The 16,902-nt window shown below is 49.1% G+C and overlaps 3 protein-coding genes across 5 annotated transcripts in view; 2 read left to right on the top strand and 1 right to left on the bottom strand.

Moving 5' to 3' along the window:
* Positions 1-5,497, top strand: part of LOC124474914 (integrin alpha-V-like) — a 6,801-nt gene extending 1,304 nt beyond the window's left edge. Inside the window, exons 4-19 of the mRNA XM_047031377.1 lie at positions 571-685; positions 1,320-1,375; positions 1,627-1,781; positions 1,929-2,066; positions 2,250-2,317; positions 2,400-2,547; positions 2,651-2,743; positions 2,861-2,940; positions 3,036-3,116; positions 3,298-3,403; positions 3,561-3,719; positions 3,809-3,922; positions 4,011-4,124; positions 4,222-4,329; positions 4,432-4,554; positions 4,764-5,497. Of these exons, the coding sequence (XP_046887333.1) occupies positions 571-685; positions 1,320-1,375; positions 1,627-1,781; positions 1,929-2,066; positions 2,250-2,317; positions 2,400-2,547; positions 2,651-2,743; positions 2,861-2,940; positions 3,036-3,116; positions 3,298-3,403; positions 3,561-3,719; positions 3,809-3,922; positions 4,011-4,124; positions 4,222-4,329; positions 4,432-4,554; positions 4,764-4,862 (1,757 nt within the window). The 3' untranslated portion in view covers positions 4,863-5,497. The remainder of the gene's footprint in view (positions 1-570; positions 686-1,319; positions 1,376-1,626; positions 1,782-1,928; positions 2,067-2,249; positions 2,318-2,399; positions 2,548-2,650; positions 2,744-2,860; positions 2,941-3,035; positions 3,117-3,297; positions 3,404-3,560; positions 3,720-3,808; positions 3,923-4,010; positions 4,125-4,221; positions 4,330-4,431; positions 4,555-4,763) is intronic.
* A 1,457-nt stretch (positions 5,498-6,954) lies between these two features.
* rbm45 (RNA binding motif protein 45) lies at positions 6,955-10,406 on the bottom strand. Of its 3 annotated transcripts, XM_047030576.1 has the most exons (10): positions 10,077-10,401; positions 9,806-9,928; positions 9,394-9,520; positions 8,944-9,072; positions 8,689-8,859; positions 8,473-8,602; positions 8,253-8,346; positions 7,995-8,149; positions 7,695-7,894; positions 6,955-7,244 (listed from the first exon to the last, which is right to left on the bottom strand). In XM_047030576.1, exons 1-9 carry the CDS (start codon positions 10,353-10,355, stop codon positions 7,702-7,704), a joined length of 1,401 nt encoding a protein of 466 aa, XP_046886532.1. In that variant the 5' UTR covers positions 10,356-10,401; the 3' UTR covers positions 6,955-7,244; positions 7,695-7,701. The 3 variants fall into 3 exon arrangements, with proteins under 3 accessions (XP_046886532.1, XP_046886530.1, XP_046886531.1); XM_047030574.1 differs by having other exon boundaries at positions 8,689-9,072; positions 10,077-10,404; XM_047030575.1 differs by having other exon boundaries at positions 6,955-7,894; positions 8,689-9,072; positions 10,077-10,406.
* Positions 10,407-11,894: 1,488 nt separating this feature from the next.
* Positions 11,895-13,885, top strand: LOC124474485 (cytochrome c). The gene is made up of 3 exons (XM_047030650.1): positions 11,895-12,006; positions 12,991-13,165; positions 13,265-13,885. The coding sequence occupies exons 2-3, from the start codon at positions 12,997-12,999 to the stop codon at positions 13,408-13,410; spliced, it is 315 nt and encodes a 104-aa protein (XP_046886606.1). The 5' UTR covers positions 11,895-12,006; positions 12,991-12,996; the 3' UTR covers positions 13,411-13,885.
* Positions 13,886-16,902: the final 3,017 nt, after the last annotated feature.

Raw genomic sequence — 16,902 nt, 5'->3', positions numbered from 1 at the left:
TTGAGTTATCAGTATGTGTTTGTTAGACACAGCACTGAAGTTATTAATGCTGTTTATGATCGCGGGTGTATATTCAATTGATGCCGGTGTCACGGTAACGTTATAAATGCGGACGTAATCTTTGTTAGCTAACTAGTGACACGTTTAACGATTACCTGAGGTGTTTAGCAGCTATAATGTGATAGACTGCGTGCATAATGTAGGAAGTAGTGTCACTTCAGTAATGTGAGAATATCGCTGTTATATTGTGAGATGCCTATTAGTATGATTGCAAGGTACCTCTGTTGTATTCTGTTTCGTTGCAGAACCACACACGCAAATACAACTTAACACACGCACTCCATTCCTCTCAACTTTATCATAAACCTCAACTTTATAATAAATCATCTCAGGCATTTTAACCAGATGCACCACAGTGGCTTCTGAGAATTTCTTACCAGAGAACACAGTCTCCATAACAGTATGTCAGAACCGAGCAATATGAAAAGAATGAAGGTTCCATTCCATGCTACGACGAGCACTGACACTATGGTCATGTGTGCGTTGTGTGACCTGACCTCCCTGACCCTTGACCCAGGGCCCGGCCAGTCATCAGTGTGAACGCCACCCTGGACATAAGCCCTCAGATCCTCAACCCTGAGGACCGCTCCTGCACCCTACCTGGAACCTCCACCCGGGTCTCTTGGTAACACACATGCACACTTACACACACACACTCAATAACTGTGTGTGTGTGCACCCCTCCCTATGACTCATTTAGAGTGTAAACAGCAGTTAGTCTGTGTCTGAAATGCCAAATCTCGAACACACGCACACACACGCACTGAATGACTCAACCGTTGGCTCGTGTTTTTTCAAATGCAGTTCAGCTGTGAGGCCGTGGATGCGGCTGTTCTGTGGAGGATTTGAGTTTAGCATTAGCTTCATTAAAGCAGAGCCAGAGCTAACTAGGTCAAGCATGCTTCAGTGTAGCCTGAGGTAGCATACTGCATCTGTTTGATAGTCTATACAGCCTCAGGGCTTCTCCTACACTGGGTTATCAGCTTCTGGAGTACATTGACAGTCCCTTCTCTCTCTCTCTCTCTCTCTCTCTCTGTCTCTCTGTCCCTCTCTCTCTGTCTCTCTCTCTCTCTGTCCCTCTCTCTCTGTCTCTCTCTCTCTCTCTGTCCCTTTCTCTCTGTCTCTCTCTCTCTCTCTGTCCCTCTCTCTTTGTCTCTCTCTCTCTCTCTGTCCCTTTCTCTCTCTCTCTCTGTCCCTCTCTCTCTCTCTGTCCCTCTCTCTCTGTCTCTCTCTCTCTGTGTGTCTCTCTCTGTTTCTAGTTTCAAGGTCAAATACTGTTTAAAGGCATCTGGGAAAGGAGCTCCAGCCTTAATCAGTAAGAACACCTCTCTTCCTCTTTGTCACCCTTCTTATCTCTCTCTCTGAGTCACTCCCCCGCCCGCCCCCTCTCTCTCACTCCCTTGTTATGTCTCCCTCCTGTCATTCCCCCTCTCTCTCTCTCTCTCTCTCTCTCACACTCCCATTTCATCCTTTGATTCTCCTCCTTCATGTAACCTCTGACCCCTCTGATCTCTCTCTCTCCCCCTGATAACCTCTGATATCTCTCTCTCTCCCCCTCCCCTACAGATTTCCAGGTGGATCTTGTACTGGACCGTCTCAAACACAAGGGGGCGATCAAGCGCGTGCTGTTCCTCCACAGCAAGACGTCCCAGTACAGCAAGAACATGACGGCCAGCAACGGGCGAGGCCCCTCCTGTGAGGAGCTGGATGCCTACCTCATAGTCAGTCTGCCTCTTCACCATCACCATCATCATCCTCACCATCACCATCATCATCCTCACCTGCAGCAGCTCCGCTCGCACTGAGTTTACTGGTGGTGCGCATCCTCACAAGTTCTAACCCCTGTGTGTGTGTGTGTGTGTGTGTAGGATGACTCTGAGTTCCGTGATAAGATCACCCCCATCAGCGTTCTGCTGGAGTACAAGCTGGACGTCCTCAGAGCTGCAGACAAAGCCAGCCTGCAGCTCATCCTGGACCACAGCACCCCCACCAACGTGTCCAGACAGGTACGCACTCACCTGGACACACACACACTCACCCGGACACACACACCCTCATCTGGACACACACACACTCACCTGGACACACACACACTCACCTGCACACACACACCCTCACCTATACTCAATGAACTGTCTCAAACTGATAGCTGTAGCTTATGTTTGGCCTGGCTGCTGTTGTGGTCGCAGGCTCATATTCTGCTGGACTGTGGAAACGACAACATCTGCAAACCAGACCTCAAGCTGTCGGTCCGCAGGTAAGACACACACACACACACCTACACCCACCCACACACACCTTCAGTAGAGACAGCACCGTCTGGCTGTGCCGCCCCCTAGTGACCGGGAGCGGATCTACATTGGCGACGACAACGCCCTGACGCTGGAGGTGACGTCGGAGAACGGGGGGGAGGGGGCGTACGAGGCCGAGCTGCACGTCACCCTGCCCCCCCAGGCGGACTTCACCGGCGTGGTCCGCAACAGCCAGGTACACACACACACACTTGGCACTTGAAAAGCACGTGCATCGATCTGGGGGGTGCTCTTGCGTTTGACTGGTCTAACGCCCCCTCCTCTCCTCCCCCCTCCAGACCCTGTCCAGACTGTCCTGTGCCTACAAGAGGGAGAACCTGACGAGGCTAGTGGTGTGTGACCTGGGAAACCCCATGAAGGGAGGAACTAAGGTGAGCTGTGCTGCCCTCTAGTGGCCGACAATCGATAGACATTGGTGGAAATGGAAATAAAGACCTTGTGTCCAATGATGTAAGCTTTCCCTCGCTTGCTCCGCCCCCCTCTCTCAGTTGGTAGCAGGTCTGCGTTTCAGCGTCCACCAGCTGTCCGAGCAGGACACCTCCGTCCAGTTCAACCTGCAGATCGTCAGGTAGATTGTGTGAACGTGCGTGCGGATACCTGCCTGTCTGTCTGTCTGTGTGTGTCTCTGCCTGTGTGTGTCTGACTGTGTCCTGTGTCCGGCAGCTCAAACCAGTTTAACAACACCAGCGTGGTGGTGTCCAGTCTGACCCGCCTGGCTGTGCTGGCTCGGGTGGAGGTACGAGGGTGAGTACCTCAGGCCTCCTGGCCTCCCCCCCCCCCCCCCAGACACAACAGCAGACTCTGCCTCTGGTCAGATTATACCCGTTTCTATAGATTCATCTATCTGTTTACCTCTCCAACCCTCCAATCCAGCCATTCATCCGTTCTGTCTCTCTGTCCATCCATCTCTTCCTCCGTCTGTCAGGGTGTCCGCTCCAGACCAGGTGTTCCTCCCCATCGCTAACTGGCTGCCTAAATCCCCTCCGGTCGTGGAAGACGACATTGGGCCCATGGTGCAGCACATCTACGAGGTACGAACCGATTGGCCCCCGCCCCCCCCAAAGCAAAGCTCGCCCTCCGACCTTAGACGCACCCTAATCCCCCTGCAACAGCAGAGGGTGGAGAGCCCTCTCACGGGGGGTGTCCCTCGACTGACGCGCCTCTCCCCCTGTCCCCCCCCCCCCCCAGCTGCGCAACAACGGCCCCAGCACCTTCAGCAAGGCCATGCTGGACGTGCAGGTGCCCTACCGCCTACTCAACTCCTCCCTCCTCTACATCATCAAGTACGAGGTGGACGGGCCCATGAACTGCTCCACCAGCATGGAGATCAACCCGCTCAACGTGTCTGTACGTACCCACCCCACCCCCACACACACACACACGTAGGTATTCACACATTCCCACTGAGAGCCTCTCATGGTGAATGTTTTGGGTAGGGCGCGGCGGTTGCCGTGGAGAGGAACGCGACGGTGTTTTCCCCCGGAGACCGCGTGGAAGGGCGGAGCCGCGTGCACCGGAGAGACTTGCCGGAGGGAGACCTAGGAACCCTGGTACACACACACACCCTCTGGTGCATAACCCCACACTGGTACACACTGTCTCTCTGCATCCCTTTATACCGCGTTTGTGTGTGTGTAGGACTGCAGCACAGCCCAGTGTCTGGAGATCAAGTGCCAGGTGGGTCGTATGGAGCGCGGGCGCAGCGCCATCCTCTTCATCCGCTCCCGGCTGGGCGTGGCCACCTTCCTCAAGGTACCGGACCCCCTGCAAGCCCCCTTCCCCCCGCAACGCCAGCATGGCTCACATGCTAACGACTCACCGCCTTCCTCTCTCTCCCCCTCCCCGTCAGGCCGAGAACCAGAACCGGTCCTATGTGGTTCGTTCCTCGGCCTCCTTTGTCGTGATAGAGATGCCCTACAAGAACCTGGTCTCTGAGCTGCCAGCCAACACCACCACGGTAAGGAGGGGAGAAGAAAGTGTGGACGTGTATTCTATTTTCTGCTGTGCATGTAGAACTGTTAACCGCTTGTCATTGGTCTGTGTGCGTGCGTGTGTCCAGGTGAGCACGGCGGTGGTGTGGGTGGCCATAGACAGCCGCCAGCCGGTGCCAGGCTGGGTGATCGCCCTGGCAGTGCTGTCTGGTCTGCTGCTGCTGGCTCTGCTCTGCCTCGTCATGTACAAGGTCAGTCTGCCTCTCCTCCTCCCGGCCCCCTCCACTTCCCTCCGTCCCCTACTCTCTGTTCCCCCTCCTCTCCCACCTCTCCTTCCCTCTCCCTCTCTCCGCTCAGCTCCTTGCCGACTGACACTGCCCGCTCTGTAACACATTCTGCTCCTCCTGGTCTCTGGTTCCAACCTCCCTCCCTCCCCCCTCCCCCCCCCCCCCCCCCACAGCTGGGTTTCTTCAAGCGCGTGCGCCCCCCCCAGGACGACAGCACTGAGAAGGAGCGGTTGCAGCCCCAGGAGAACGGGGACTCCAACACAGACACCTGAGTCCCCCCCCCCCCCCCCCCCCCCACTCGACAGTTCTATTTAGACCTTAATTTATCTACTAATGACGGAATGACTTACTAGAACGTGTCCATGGCAACCAGGTGGACGAGTCCCTGTGTTGTGGTAGCTGTGGTCACCTAGCAGTTAGTTCCTTCGATCGATCGATCAATCACAGAACTGTCATTAATTGTGATTCATTCATTGATTACCAATCCTGCTGTTAATCTTTAGTTAAGGGAAGCTTCAAACATGAGCGTGCCTGAAAATAATCCTGTATCTTAATCTGTGTGTGAGTGTGTGTGTGTGTGTAACAGAGAGAGAGAGAGAGAGAGAGAGGGAAAAAGTGTGTGTGAATGTGTGTGTGGCACGCTGGTTACTGAGTGAGGTGTAAATTAGGTCTTGCCCATATTGGGCGACTAGATTTGGAAGTTGATTTTTAACCTTTTTCTAGATGACATAGTCGTTAGTATTACTTCACGCTCCAGCAGGTTTCTGAAACGTGCGTTAACCTCACACCTGCACTCCTGCCCCCCAAACACTGTCTCGGCTCAACCACCAGACATCATACTACCCTGCTGAATACATGTTACTGTATCTCTCACTGACCCCTCAATAAAGTCAAGTCTCACATCCTGTATGTGTGTGTGTGTGTGTGGTAGAGTGGCAGACTGACACTTCAGAACTAGAGCCACTAGATGGCAGCGTTGTCATTCCACACAGCCAGGCGACACGGATCTGGAAGGAACATGCTGGAACGCCCAGCAGGGAGGGAGGGAGAGGGAGGAGGGGGCTTACAGGGGGCATGTGAGGACAGGACTGCAGAGGAGGTGCTTGCTCACCCGCAGGAACGCTTCCACCTCTCCTCCTGGTTCCAACAGGAATCTCCTCTCTCTCTCTCCACCTCTTCTGGGAAAAGTGGTGGGGGTCAGATGGCTGAGCGGTTAGGGAGTCGGGCTATTGATCAGAAGGTTGTTGGTTCGATTCCCGGCCGTGCCAAATGGCGTTGTGTCCTTGGGCAAGGCACTTCACCCTACTTGCCTCAGGGAGAATGTCCCTGTATTTACTGTATTTACTGTAAGTCACTCTGGATGAGAGCTTCTGCTAAATGTAAATCATCATCCTCTTGTCTCTCGTCCCATCCCTGGTCTACCAAGCCCAGGTCTGTACAGTACAGTTAGAACCAGTACTGTTAACCTGTAGGATTTTTCCTAAAATGGATGGAAAGAGGCAAGGTCACAGCCATGTTTACATACTCAACACACACGGGCAAGTGTCTGTGGAGCTGCATGGACACGCACGCACCCGCCAATCTTATACAGTGTGTCCCTGTTCAACTTGTCCTAACTCCTCCTCTACATTCCTAAAGACTGGCAGAGGTCACAAACACGCTGTTGTAAATACCAACGTCGGACCACTCTGGATAAAGTGGAACAGGACGTGACTGAGTAAACGGAGCACACGTGCTATAGTTCACCCACCAAGGTCAAGTGCCCGTTTTATATACTTATATATAGCCTTTAGTTACCCAAGCTTGGTTACATTCACATATATCCCCTGCAGTGTGTGTGGGGGGGCATCAGGGTTTAATCCCAACCCTCCTACCTTGCGGATCTACTTTGACCTAGGTCACATGGCTCGTGACATCAGGCTATACTGAGATAAGGTCATAACCCTGATTTTAACCCTTCACCTCGCTGATGTGGCAAGTTTCCATTCAAAACACACAAACACTACATGGAAAGAAAAGACTTGTCCAAAACCTAAACAAGGACAGGTGTAGGACACAGGAGGCACACAGTAGCCAACTGCAGCATCTCCTTCACAGGTGGAGCTGAGGTGCTGTCGGGGTCTCCCCGGGCTAACAGCAGGAGCGAGGGATTAGGATTACAGGCTGGGGTGATAGTGTTTATGGGGCTTAGATTCAAGACAGGTAGATCTTCACTCAACACTAACACATACAGGAACACACTTGAAATGAAGCGCTGTCCTTTTACGCTGATTGGTGGTAGGATATGGCAAATTGAAAGATGATTCCTTCATTTTATTCACATCCAAAGATGTGTGTACAAATGATTTAGAAAAAACGAACGACTGTCCAACTCAGAAGTTTTATTAGGCAACTCAAATATACACACAACCACCATTCCAGCTTCCAATGAACCCCCTCTAATAACAAATAATGTTGTACCTCCGACAATACAGACATCCTCCAGGATTAGGGGAGGCTAGGAGACGGTTAGAGGTTAGAGACACAGAGGTACAGCAGTCAGGGTCGGGTCGAAGTTGGGTCGGTCCAGTGGTCGTGGTACGGTCGTGTGTTTGTGGTCGTGTCCAGTCAGCGTGTCTGTCCAGTCATGTCCGTCCTTGGTCATGTGACCGTCTCTGTAGAAACAAAAACAGGACAGCTGTGGAAAAAGCTCAACCGTGTCCTGATGGATTTAGCCTGCAGGCTGGAATAGGTCAGGATACAGACGGTAACAGTTAGCCTTTCAGCTAGGCTAAAGTGAGGTAGAGCAGCTAACAGTTAGCCTTTCAGCTAGGCTAAAGTGGGGTAGAGCAGCTAACAGTTAGCCTTTCAGCTAGGCTAAAGTGGGGTAGAGCAGCTAACTGTTAGCCCGCTGCCGCTAGACTAGTGGGAGGTAGTGCAGTTTGACGAGTCATCCTGCAGACATGAACTCACCACACAGGTCCAATAGTTCATGTGAGCTTCAACGCAGGTAAAGACCATAAAGAGGGACTTGCCACACACACACACAACCTCCAACCACAAAAACATACCCTCCACACCGATACACACCCTCCAACCACCCACACATGCAGAAGAGTACTCACGGCTGGACTAGTAGGTGCGGGGGCGCTTGTGGGACTCTTCCCTGGGCGGGTCCGCCAGCATCACCTTCATCCTCACGCCGTTCACAACGCGCCCGTGCAGCATCGCCATGGCGTCGTCCGCGCTCTGTTTCTCAGCATACTTCATGTAGCCCACCTTCCTCCCCGGCACCAGGTGCACCTCCACTAGGGAGCCAAACCGGCTACACACACACACAGATACAGGATCTGTTATTTCCAGAACAAGGGAAACGGGGGGGCCCCCCCGAGAGAAAGAACGAGAAGAGTGGTTGCCCTGGTTACCAGAAGACATCCTCCAGCACATCCACGGGCAGAGGGGCGGGGCTAAACACCACGAAGAGGCGCTCCTTGACCCGGCTGTCGGAGGGCGCCAGCTTCTTGAGGGACGGCAGCGTAACGTCCGTCTGCACGCGCGGCGCCGGGCATGGTTGGTAACTCTGGGACACGGACACACAAACACGCAGGGTGGTCACATGACTAGAGACCATGCTGGAAAGACCATCCCTCCCTCCCTCATCTGGCAGGCTGTGCCGGTCTTACAGAGCCACTCTTCAGCTGCTGGCTGCTGGGGTTGTTCCACACGGACGACATCATCTGGGCCGCCACGAACTGCATGGCCATCTTCCCCACTGGACTGAAGGAGAGGACAGAGGGAGGGTGAGAGAAAGGAAGAAAGACAAGAGCATGGGTTGGCTGGGATGAAAAAAAAGGTGACTGCAGCTCATCTGTGAGCGGGTGTATCTGGGGTTTCCAAGGCTACCTGGTCCTGTCCTCTCCGTCGTCAATGTGTGTGACTCCCAGACGATTGCCGGGGGGGTACTCGAATCCGTTGAGCTTCTCCTTGGCGTACACAGCCGAGCCCAAGTTGTTGTAGCGAATCACGGCGTGGCCTGGAGGGGTCATATGACAGTATGACATTTTTAGTATGGGGGCTAGTATGTGTGTGTGTGTTTACTTGTTAAAGGGTGTGATCTACCTTTGCTGAGTCCATAGGTGTCTCTCTGCAGCTCACAGTAGTCCATCCCAGGGATCAGATCAAACAGGCCGTAGATCTGCTCCTGAGTCAGCGCCGCCCTGGACGACACCATCAGGCAACGTGTGATGATGTCACTGCTCCTGTAGTCACCTCCGTAGCTGCCAGGGTCAGCTGGGAAGGAACACACACACACATGCAGGCCCTGATGCATCCTCTTTGAGTATGTGTGTGTGTGTGTGTGTGTGATACACTTACAGGAAGCAAAGGGGTATGTGTTCATGGTCAGGTCTCCGCTGGTCATGTGGTCAGATCTTGAGCCGCTGCTGTAGTCAACCTCCGGCCCTGAGGTTCTGCTGCGAGGCTCGGCCAGGATCGCTCTGTAGGCTGGGCCAGAAACACTACTGTATGACTGTAGGCTGGGCCAGAAACACTACTGTATGACAGTAGGCTGGGCCAGAAACACTACTGTATGACTGTAGGCTGGGCCAGAAACACTACTGTATGACAGTAGGCTGGGCCTGAAACACTACTGTATGACTGTAGGCTGGGCCAGAAACACTACTGTATGACAGTAGGCTGGGCCAGAAACACTACTGTATGACTGTAGGCTGGGTCAGAAACACTACTGTATGACTGTAGGCTGCACCATAAATGACTGTATCCATTTTTTATGAGGTTGTGTGCATGTGAGAGAAAGTCCCTTACCTCGGTCACAGTTCTCTATGGCTATGGCGGCCTGTGAGGGCTTGTGGTAGCGAACATAGCCCAACCCCTTACTCTCGCCCGTGCTCTTGTTTTTAATGATGACACAGTATTCAATGTCTCCATAATCCTGCAGGTAGGAGAACAAAAGTGCCAACTAGTTTGGCAATATGCTGCAATGTCTGGACAACCCCTGTGTACTAGAGTTAGGGTTACCTACGAAGGACAAAAGACTATGCATGGGGAAAACATACCAATACAGACATGACATGATTTCCTGTGAAGTCCAAAAGCAACAACCAGGTCCAGAAATAAGACATAAAATAAAAAGTATGATAATGAATAACAGTGCCAACACAGGGTTGACATATCTGCTTCGCTACTCAATGTATCTGGTTTTGGTACCAGTAGCTACCTTGAACGTGTCCTTAAGGTCCTCCTCGGAGAAAGTCTTGGGGATCATCACGAAGATCCTCGTGAGCTCCTCATCTTCTACGTCTCGGTGGCGCCCTGATGACCGGGACTGAGCAATGAACACCTGAAAGAGAAGACACTCGTTAGCTATAGGTAGTTAGCCACAGTGCTAAGTCGTGCGCAGCATGCACAGAGGAACTAGTTACGCTGTAGTAGGAAGTTAATTAGCCAGACACAATACGAAACGAAGCATTTATTAGAAGGTGGCGAACCTTGATTGGTTTTGTTCCTTCCTGTAGCGTTTTCCCGTGCATATCCTCCATGGCCGCGCATGCCTGCGACGATTTGGCAAATTTTACGTAGGAGACCCCCTTTGATTCTTTAGTTTGCTTGTCTTTCACTACCCATATCCCCTGTATATCACCGAAGACAGAGAAGTGATCACGTATAACATCCTCTGAGACAGACCGACTAGTTACGAGAAAGAGTCGGCTATTTGGAGGATCGTCGAGGTTTTCTGCTTGAGGCTGTTTGCTGGAGTAGTCGTCCATTTTTGTGAAGTAGCTATGTGGGTTGCCAGGTCATTGATGTTTATCCCCCTTCACACAACCGTCGTCAGTTTTTACGTACCATAACACACCCCAAACATAGGACTATACATGAACCTAGTAATCAACCCTTGTGTTATCTTCGGGTCTTTCTGATCCATCAGTCATTGTGACCCACCATCGTATTGCTTTAACAACTTTAGCGCATACAAAAACAAAGTGAAACATTTTCTTTTAACCTGTCTCAGACCCCCCACATTGCGAAGGTTAAAAGAACATAATTTGTATTTGATTTTGTATTGGGTAAAATTGGGTAAACACAATGATAGTTCGTTATGAACCTTTGGGTCATGTGACCCAAAGGCAGCACATTAAGGTGATATAAAATACATACGAAAAGAGCTATGATGTCGTTTTATCTGTTGTTAATGATAATTGACCTAGGCCTATATGCACTTTTTGTTAAAAAAAAATCTCTCTTGGAATTCGCTTTGGATAAAAGCGTCCGCTAAATGAATACATGTAAATGTTTTAACTTGGCTGTAGTGTAAACATGAATTGCCCAGCGGTACACGGAAGATTCGCGCAAGGTGAGCCACGTGAGGTGAGTTCACCTCAGTTTCAGGTTGTCAATCGCTAATTCACTTTTTCAGCTAATGGTCAATGTATGGCGAGAGTGTCATTGTGATGACGATGGTGATCGCGGGATTATGAAACACTGGACTGCAAGTATCTGGACATAATGTGGCGTTGATACCGCCCACTAAAACCCAGTTACATGATGTGCGATATAGTTCCCTTGTAACGAGGCTTGTTATAACATCATTTACCTAACCACTATGGGGGGGGGGGGGGGATTGCCGAGGGTTGTTAAGTATGATCGTGCCCACATGATGATAAATATCGTAATATTCAATAGGCGGGGAACACTGGCGTTACATTCTAGCCGTACAGAGGTTCCATAGGCAGGCTACGTAAGCTGACTTATGTCAGACTGGTGTAGGATGACGTCAGATGCTGGCAGGTGATCTTGACAGGCGGTTGTGTTAAAAACAAATATATATATTACACCCGCCCTACTAATAATTGCTTTAAGAACAAGTTTCTGTAACAGGCACAGAGTACAGTGTGTTCTCAGCTAAACTGCAATGTTATCCAAACCCCCTTGGTAGGCTATGACTCGCCTAGGCATGTCATTAGGCTCTTCTTAACTTTCAGACAATTGTTCCTAAATAATCAATCTTGTCAGGCTGTAATTAGGTGTCATAAGAGCACTTTCGTTGGCAATAAGACGTGTCAGCAAGTCAAACCACCGGTTGGAAAAATAACAAACTATTCTTCTTTGTGCTCCACATGTATATTCACACAAATAGTTTGTGGCTTGGTGATTTAATCATTAGATGATGTCCTTAAAAGGGTTGGCAGGTGCATCGGCATGAAGAGGATGCGGAATGTGGAGACAAGACCAATTCGAGATTCGGCGAAAGACTGCACATGATTGGGTAACGCCTAGGCAGTGACGTCAAATGCCGGTGCCTCTAAAGTGATGTGACCTTCTCTCCGACCGCAGAACTGATCTACAGGCCGGTGATAGCAGCTGAAGGATAACTGTCCCTGTCTCGCGGAATTTTAAGCAATCAGACTGTAATCAAAGGTAGATAATATTTTCTCTATTGTGATTTAAGAGTCTAGCCTATATTGCCAGTAGGGTTGTTTCTGTGAATGGGAGAGCGTTAGCTGGGTAACAGTATCGTGTGTCCTTTGAAGAATAGTGGATTGCATAAAGCTTCTCTACGGTAGCTATAGCTATGCTATTGTTAGCTTATGCTATTGTTACATAGGATATGACAGAGGTGCTCGTTCATGCTCTTCCCTGACTTCTTGTGTCACTCATGTTGTCGAAATGTATCTTAATTTGACAGACTACATGCAATTTTTACGATGGCTTGTAGCTGGCTTGATCAGTTAACGATGCAGTCAGCATCGGTGTGACAGTCGTGACAGTAGGCTATATGGTATAGTCAGAACTAGCTGGTTAACCTAGACCTTATAGATGCCTTTCCCGCTCTACATCTCACTAACCTGTTTGTTGAATAGGTGGGCATTGCCTTTCAGTCAGATGGTTAACATATGTGCCTGTTGGGTATGTAATTGTTTCGTCTGCCCTTGGAGAATGCCAGCCAGCCCGCCATCATAGCGCCGGCTCCACAGATATCAGTGTATAGATGGAGAACTAGTTGACCGCCCAACACCTCTACGCTCCTAAGCTTATTACAGTCGTAGCAAGCTGGCTACCTCATCAGCGTTTTATCACAGGCTTAATCATAAAACAGGTACTGATTTACTTCGTAGTGGAAACCAATTAAAACCATCCATAATCCAAGATTGGCTTTTGGTCGGGTCAGACTACTAACTTGACTCGTTTAGACAAGTGGATCCTCTCTAGGATCTAGATAGTCCAAGCTAGCTACTGTGTGAGCTCTTTGGTGACCTTCAGTGGTAGCTCCATCAAGTTTGAAGTCAACACCCTCAAACCATAACTCTCTCTCTCTCCCATGCACTGACACTCACATACACCCAGCCCTCTCTTACACACAGACAATGAACATATGTGTTTCTCCTCCCTCTCCCTGGTCAGGTCATCATGGGAGACATCGGAAAGGGTAAGAAGGCTTTTGTCCAGAAGTGCGCTCAATGCCACACCGTGGAGGAGGGGGGCAAACACAAAGTGGGGCCCAACCTTTGGGGGCTGTTTGGGCGCAAGACGGGCCAGGCTGAGGGCTACTCGTACACTGACGCCAACAAGAGTAAAGGTAGGCCAGCCTGAACCCTCCATGGACTAGCCACGACCACTTCCAGCCAACATACAAACAACGTATGTCTTTAACGTGACTCGCTGTGCTGTCCTACAGGCATCACCTGGGAGACCGATACCTTGTTGGAGTATCTGGAGAATCCCAAGAAATACATTCCCGGAACCAAGATGATCTTCGCTGGCATCAAGAAGAAGGGTGAACGGCAGGACCTGGTGTCTTACCTCAAATCTGCCACGTCATAAAACCACCTGATGACTCATTATTTAAGTTCAATGTGATTTTAGTACTGCGTTTGCTGTTCTTTTTTTTCTTTCTTGAGAATCTGTACATCAGTAATTAACAATAATCAATCTTTATTGGCCAGAATGACTTCCTCCAGTCATGGCATGTAGGGGCAACCATCTAACTCATAACATGTTCAAAATGGACCCCTGATTCAGCAGAGATGCTGCATCCGTCCTATTGATCAGCATCCTCCATGTTGGATCAGTTAGCTGGGATAAAAGATGGTTGTGGTGGTAACTGAAGGTTGAGGTCTGTTTCTTGGAAGAATGGACACTGTATTCCCTGGTTTAACAGGAACTGTTGAGAGTTTAACTTATTTGACTACTGATGGAGCCGGTCCTATTCCACTACTGGCTTTGGGACCCGCAGTGGTATGTACAAAAATGGTAGCTATGGTATCTGAAAAAAGAGAGAAATAAAGTTGTGAATTATTGTTTGTGTCCTTGTGTTTGCAACAGTCCAGGAAGTAGGGTGAATTACCTGTCTGCAGTGACTGTAGTTACACCACATAATAAACTACAACACATATGGACAGGCAAAGAGTTCATAATAGGTATGGTCATATGAAGGGGATTTCAATTCCTTAAGATGTCTTTATTGTGTAAATGTATTAGGATCCCAGCGGATTGTAAAGGTAAGGTCACATCACGTCATGATATAAGAGGAAGTAGGCTGATATAAGAGGACATAGGCTGATGAGGTCAACTATCTTCTACGTCATACGACATGTCGCTTCATCCCAACGACTATTTTAGAATTCACAAAATGTAGGCGACTGTCAGTAGTCTGTGTTCCCTGGTCAACCCGCTCTCTAGGAAATGATCCGACTGACTGAATGACTAGTCCAAAGTTCAGACATTACTCTTTTACCCCTGTGATGTCCTTAAACGACCTCGTTATAAAATATGGCGCACTGCCCCGCCCTGCCGAATGTGACGCAAGGTTACAACATGAAACTCTACTTAAGACTTCGTATTCAAATCGTATTCATCGTATTCAGTAGATAATTCAGACGCGTATTTAACGAAATAAAACAATCATAAAATGAGACTGAATATACGTTTCTGAAACAGGAAGCAGTTTGGTCAAGGACAGACGCCAGAGTTTTGCGCCACCAGGTGGATAGAATTTGCAATCAAGACAAAGAATGAATGACCTCGAATAAGAAGCTTCGAATGTCCTATAATTGATCCGTCAATCATTGTATAAATATTATAAAAGCTTAGTTACCGTCTAAAATATAATTACTTTTGTTAAGAACTGGCGAGTACGCTGCAGTGGTCTCCCCCAGCCTGTCTAAGCCATCTGGGCTGTCATGGTTGTACAAATGTTATTTTAAACATAAGACTCTTCAAGCCACTCACATGACACCAGACCAGAGGGAAGCCATCTGTGTCACCCAAGCAGCAAGACTCCCAGTTAACACTGGTAGGGTATATATAGAAAAGGCACCCGAGTTATGGAAGCTCCATGACGTGTGTGTGTGTCCTGTGAAATGCCAGTAGAGTCTGTGCTTGCTATTGTGTTTGCTCATGAGGTCTGTCTGTCTGGGCATGTGTACATGTTCTTAACAATATGTTTTGGGGCGGATTACGGCTGAACATACTGCTGAAGACCTATGTTTGTAAAAGACTGGCAACAGTGTGTCTGATAGGATATTAAGAGCAGCATATCCGTTCTATTCCTACAATTGTTATCCTGTAAATTAATGCTGAAGTTGAACCATGGTACAAAATATGCCGTTTTTTTCAGGAGTAGATTCACCTGCTGGTCCTGTCATTCATAACATATTATATGAAATTGAGGGACATTTATAAGGTACAGATAGATTAAGAAGGTATTGATTCCTGAATGTTACAAATACATTGTGTGGACTGGTTAAGTTACACAATGGTCAGGCCTACACTTGCCCCTGGTGGACACTGAACAGACATGTGGTTGAAGGCACTCAGGTCACTGGCAAATTCCTGTTTCGACATGCTCCAGTTTAAGCAATATGTTCCAGCGCATGCATGTCAGATTAATCAAATGTAGGAATATATATCAATATAGTATGGGAAAATGCTTGAATGAATGTTGAATGTCTTCATCTATTGGGGAGGGTCAAGACATACTCTATCTTCTTTCTCTATGGTACTGATACAGTATGTGTTCATGTTCTTCCTCTATGGTGGAGTGTATATACAGTATGTGTTCATGTTGTTCCTCTACGGTGGAGTGTATATACAGTATGTGTTCATGTTCTTCCTCTATGGTGGAGTGTATATACAGTATGTGTTCATGTTGTTCCTCTATGGTGGAGTGTATATACAGTATGTGTTCATGTTCTTCCTCTATGGTGGCGTGTATATACAGTATCTGTTCATGTTCTTCCTTTATGGTGGAGTGTATATACAGTAAGTGTTCATGTTCTTCCTCTGGTTGAGATAGTTATAGTTGAAACCCTTCTAGTTTTTCTCTAGAGTTTGCATATTACTTGTAGTTCCTCACGTAGTGTTATGTAGAGGTTTAAGGCTGAAGGTGCCACCCTACTCACAAACACGCACACACACACACACACACACGCACACACACACACACAGGGTGTCTCACTCTTCTTCCTACTCCAGCCCCCTTTCTCACCTCCCCCCTCCCCTTCCGCCCAACACTCTCTCCCCACACAGACAGTTGTGTAGCAGTAATCCAGGCCAGTCCCAGAGTCCCTCCTCAACCTCTGATCTAGCAGCCCTACCAACAGGGAACCAATTTAACTGTGTGTCGGGATCTGGTTACAAAGGGGGGAAACAGGTAGATTTATCTGCTCTATCATCAAAGACCAACCTAGCCGGGTCATTCAGAGAAGGAGGAGGGAGGGGGGAGGGGGTGGCACAGTTCAACATCTAAGGTCCCAGTGTGTGCTTCTCTGTGTGTGTGTAGCAGTCTGTCATCTTTAAGAGCATGTTGTGTCTGAGAATTACGGTGACAGTCTACTAAGATTAGAAGACGGATAGATTGATTGATTGGATGGATAGATGGGTGGACGGCTCCTCGGCTGGTGAGGCCACTCCTCCTCAAAACCGAAACAACGTGAACTGGGGATGGTGTTTAGAGAGAGAGAGGGAGGGAGGGAGGGAGGGAGAGAGAGAGAGAGAGAGAGAGAGAGAGAGAGAGAGAGAGAGAGAGAGAGAGAGAGAGAGAGAGAGAGAGAGAGAGAGAGAGAGAGAGAGAGAGAGAGAGAGAGAGAGAGAGAGATTAATTTTTAGTGAAAGAGAAGAGAAAATATTAGGCTAAGGGGGAAGGGGGACATAAAAAATGAAATGAAAAAATAAAAATAGGAGGACGGGCAGAGGGGGGAAAATGGAATGAAAATGGAAGAGATGGGAAACAAGTTTTCTGCCGGGTTGATAGTTGTCTTGTCTCGAGTTATACAGAGTTTAATGCCACCTACAGTTTGCAGATGCTGTCTGTGT

This window comes from Hypomesus transpacificus, chromosome 12, assembly GCF_021917145.1.
Source record: "Hypomesus transpacificus isolate Combined female chromosome 12, fHypTra1, whole genome shotgun sequence".
In the NCBI taxonomy this organism is placed as follows: domain Eukaryota; kingdom Metazoa; phylum Chordata; class Actinopteri; order Osmeriformes; family Osmeridae; genus Hypomesus; species Hypomesus transpacificus.
This window is presented reverse-complemented; position numbering and strand designations above follow the sequence as displayed.

Bases quoted from the DNA above. Each gene is read 5' to 3' on its own strand.
- rbm45 (XM_047030575.1), bottom strand. From the start codon at position 10,355: ATGGACGACTACTCCAGCAAACAGCCTCAAGCAGAAAACCTCGACGAT. The intron at 9,073-9,393 runs GTAAGGGACTTT...TTTCTGGCCCAG, and splicing joins CATAGAGAACTGTGACCGAG to CCTACAGAGCGATCCTGGCC. The intron at 7,895-7,994 runs GTAACCAGGGCA...GTGTGTGTGTAG, and splicing joins GTGCTGGAGGATGTCTTCTG to CCGGTTTGGCTCCCTAGTGG.
- LOC124474485 (XM_047030650.1), top strand. From the start codon at position 12,997: ATGGGAGACATCGGAAAGGGTAAGAAGGCTTTTGTCCAGAAGTGCGCT. The intron at 13,166-13,264 runs GTAGGCCAGCCT...GCTGTCCTACAG, and splicing joins TGACGCCAACAAGAGTAAAG to GCATCACCTGGGAGACCGAT.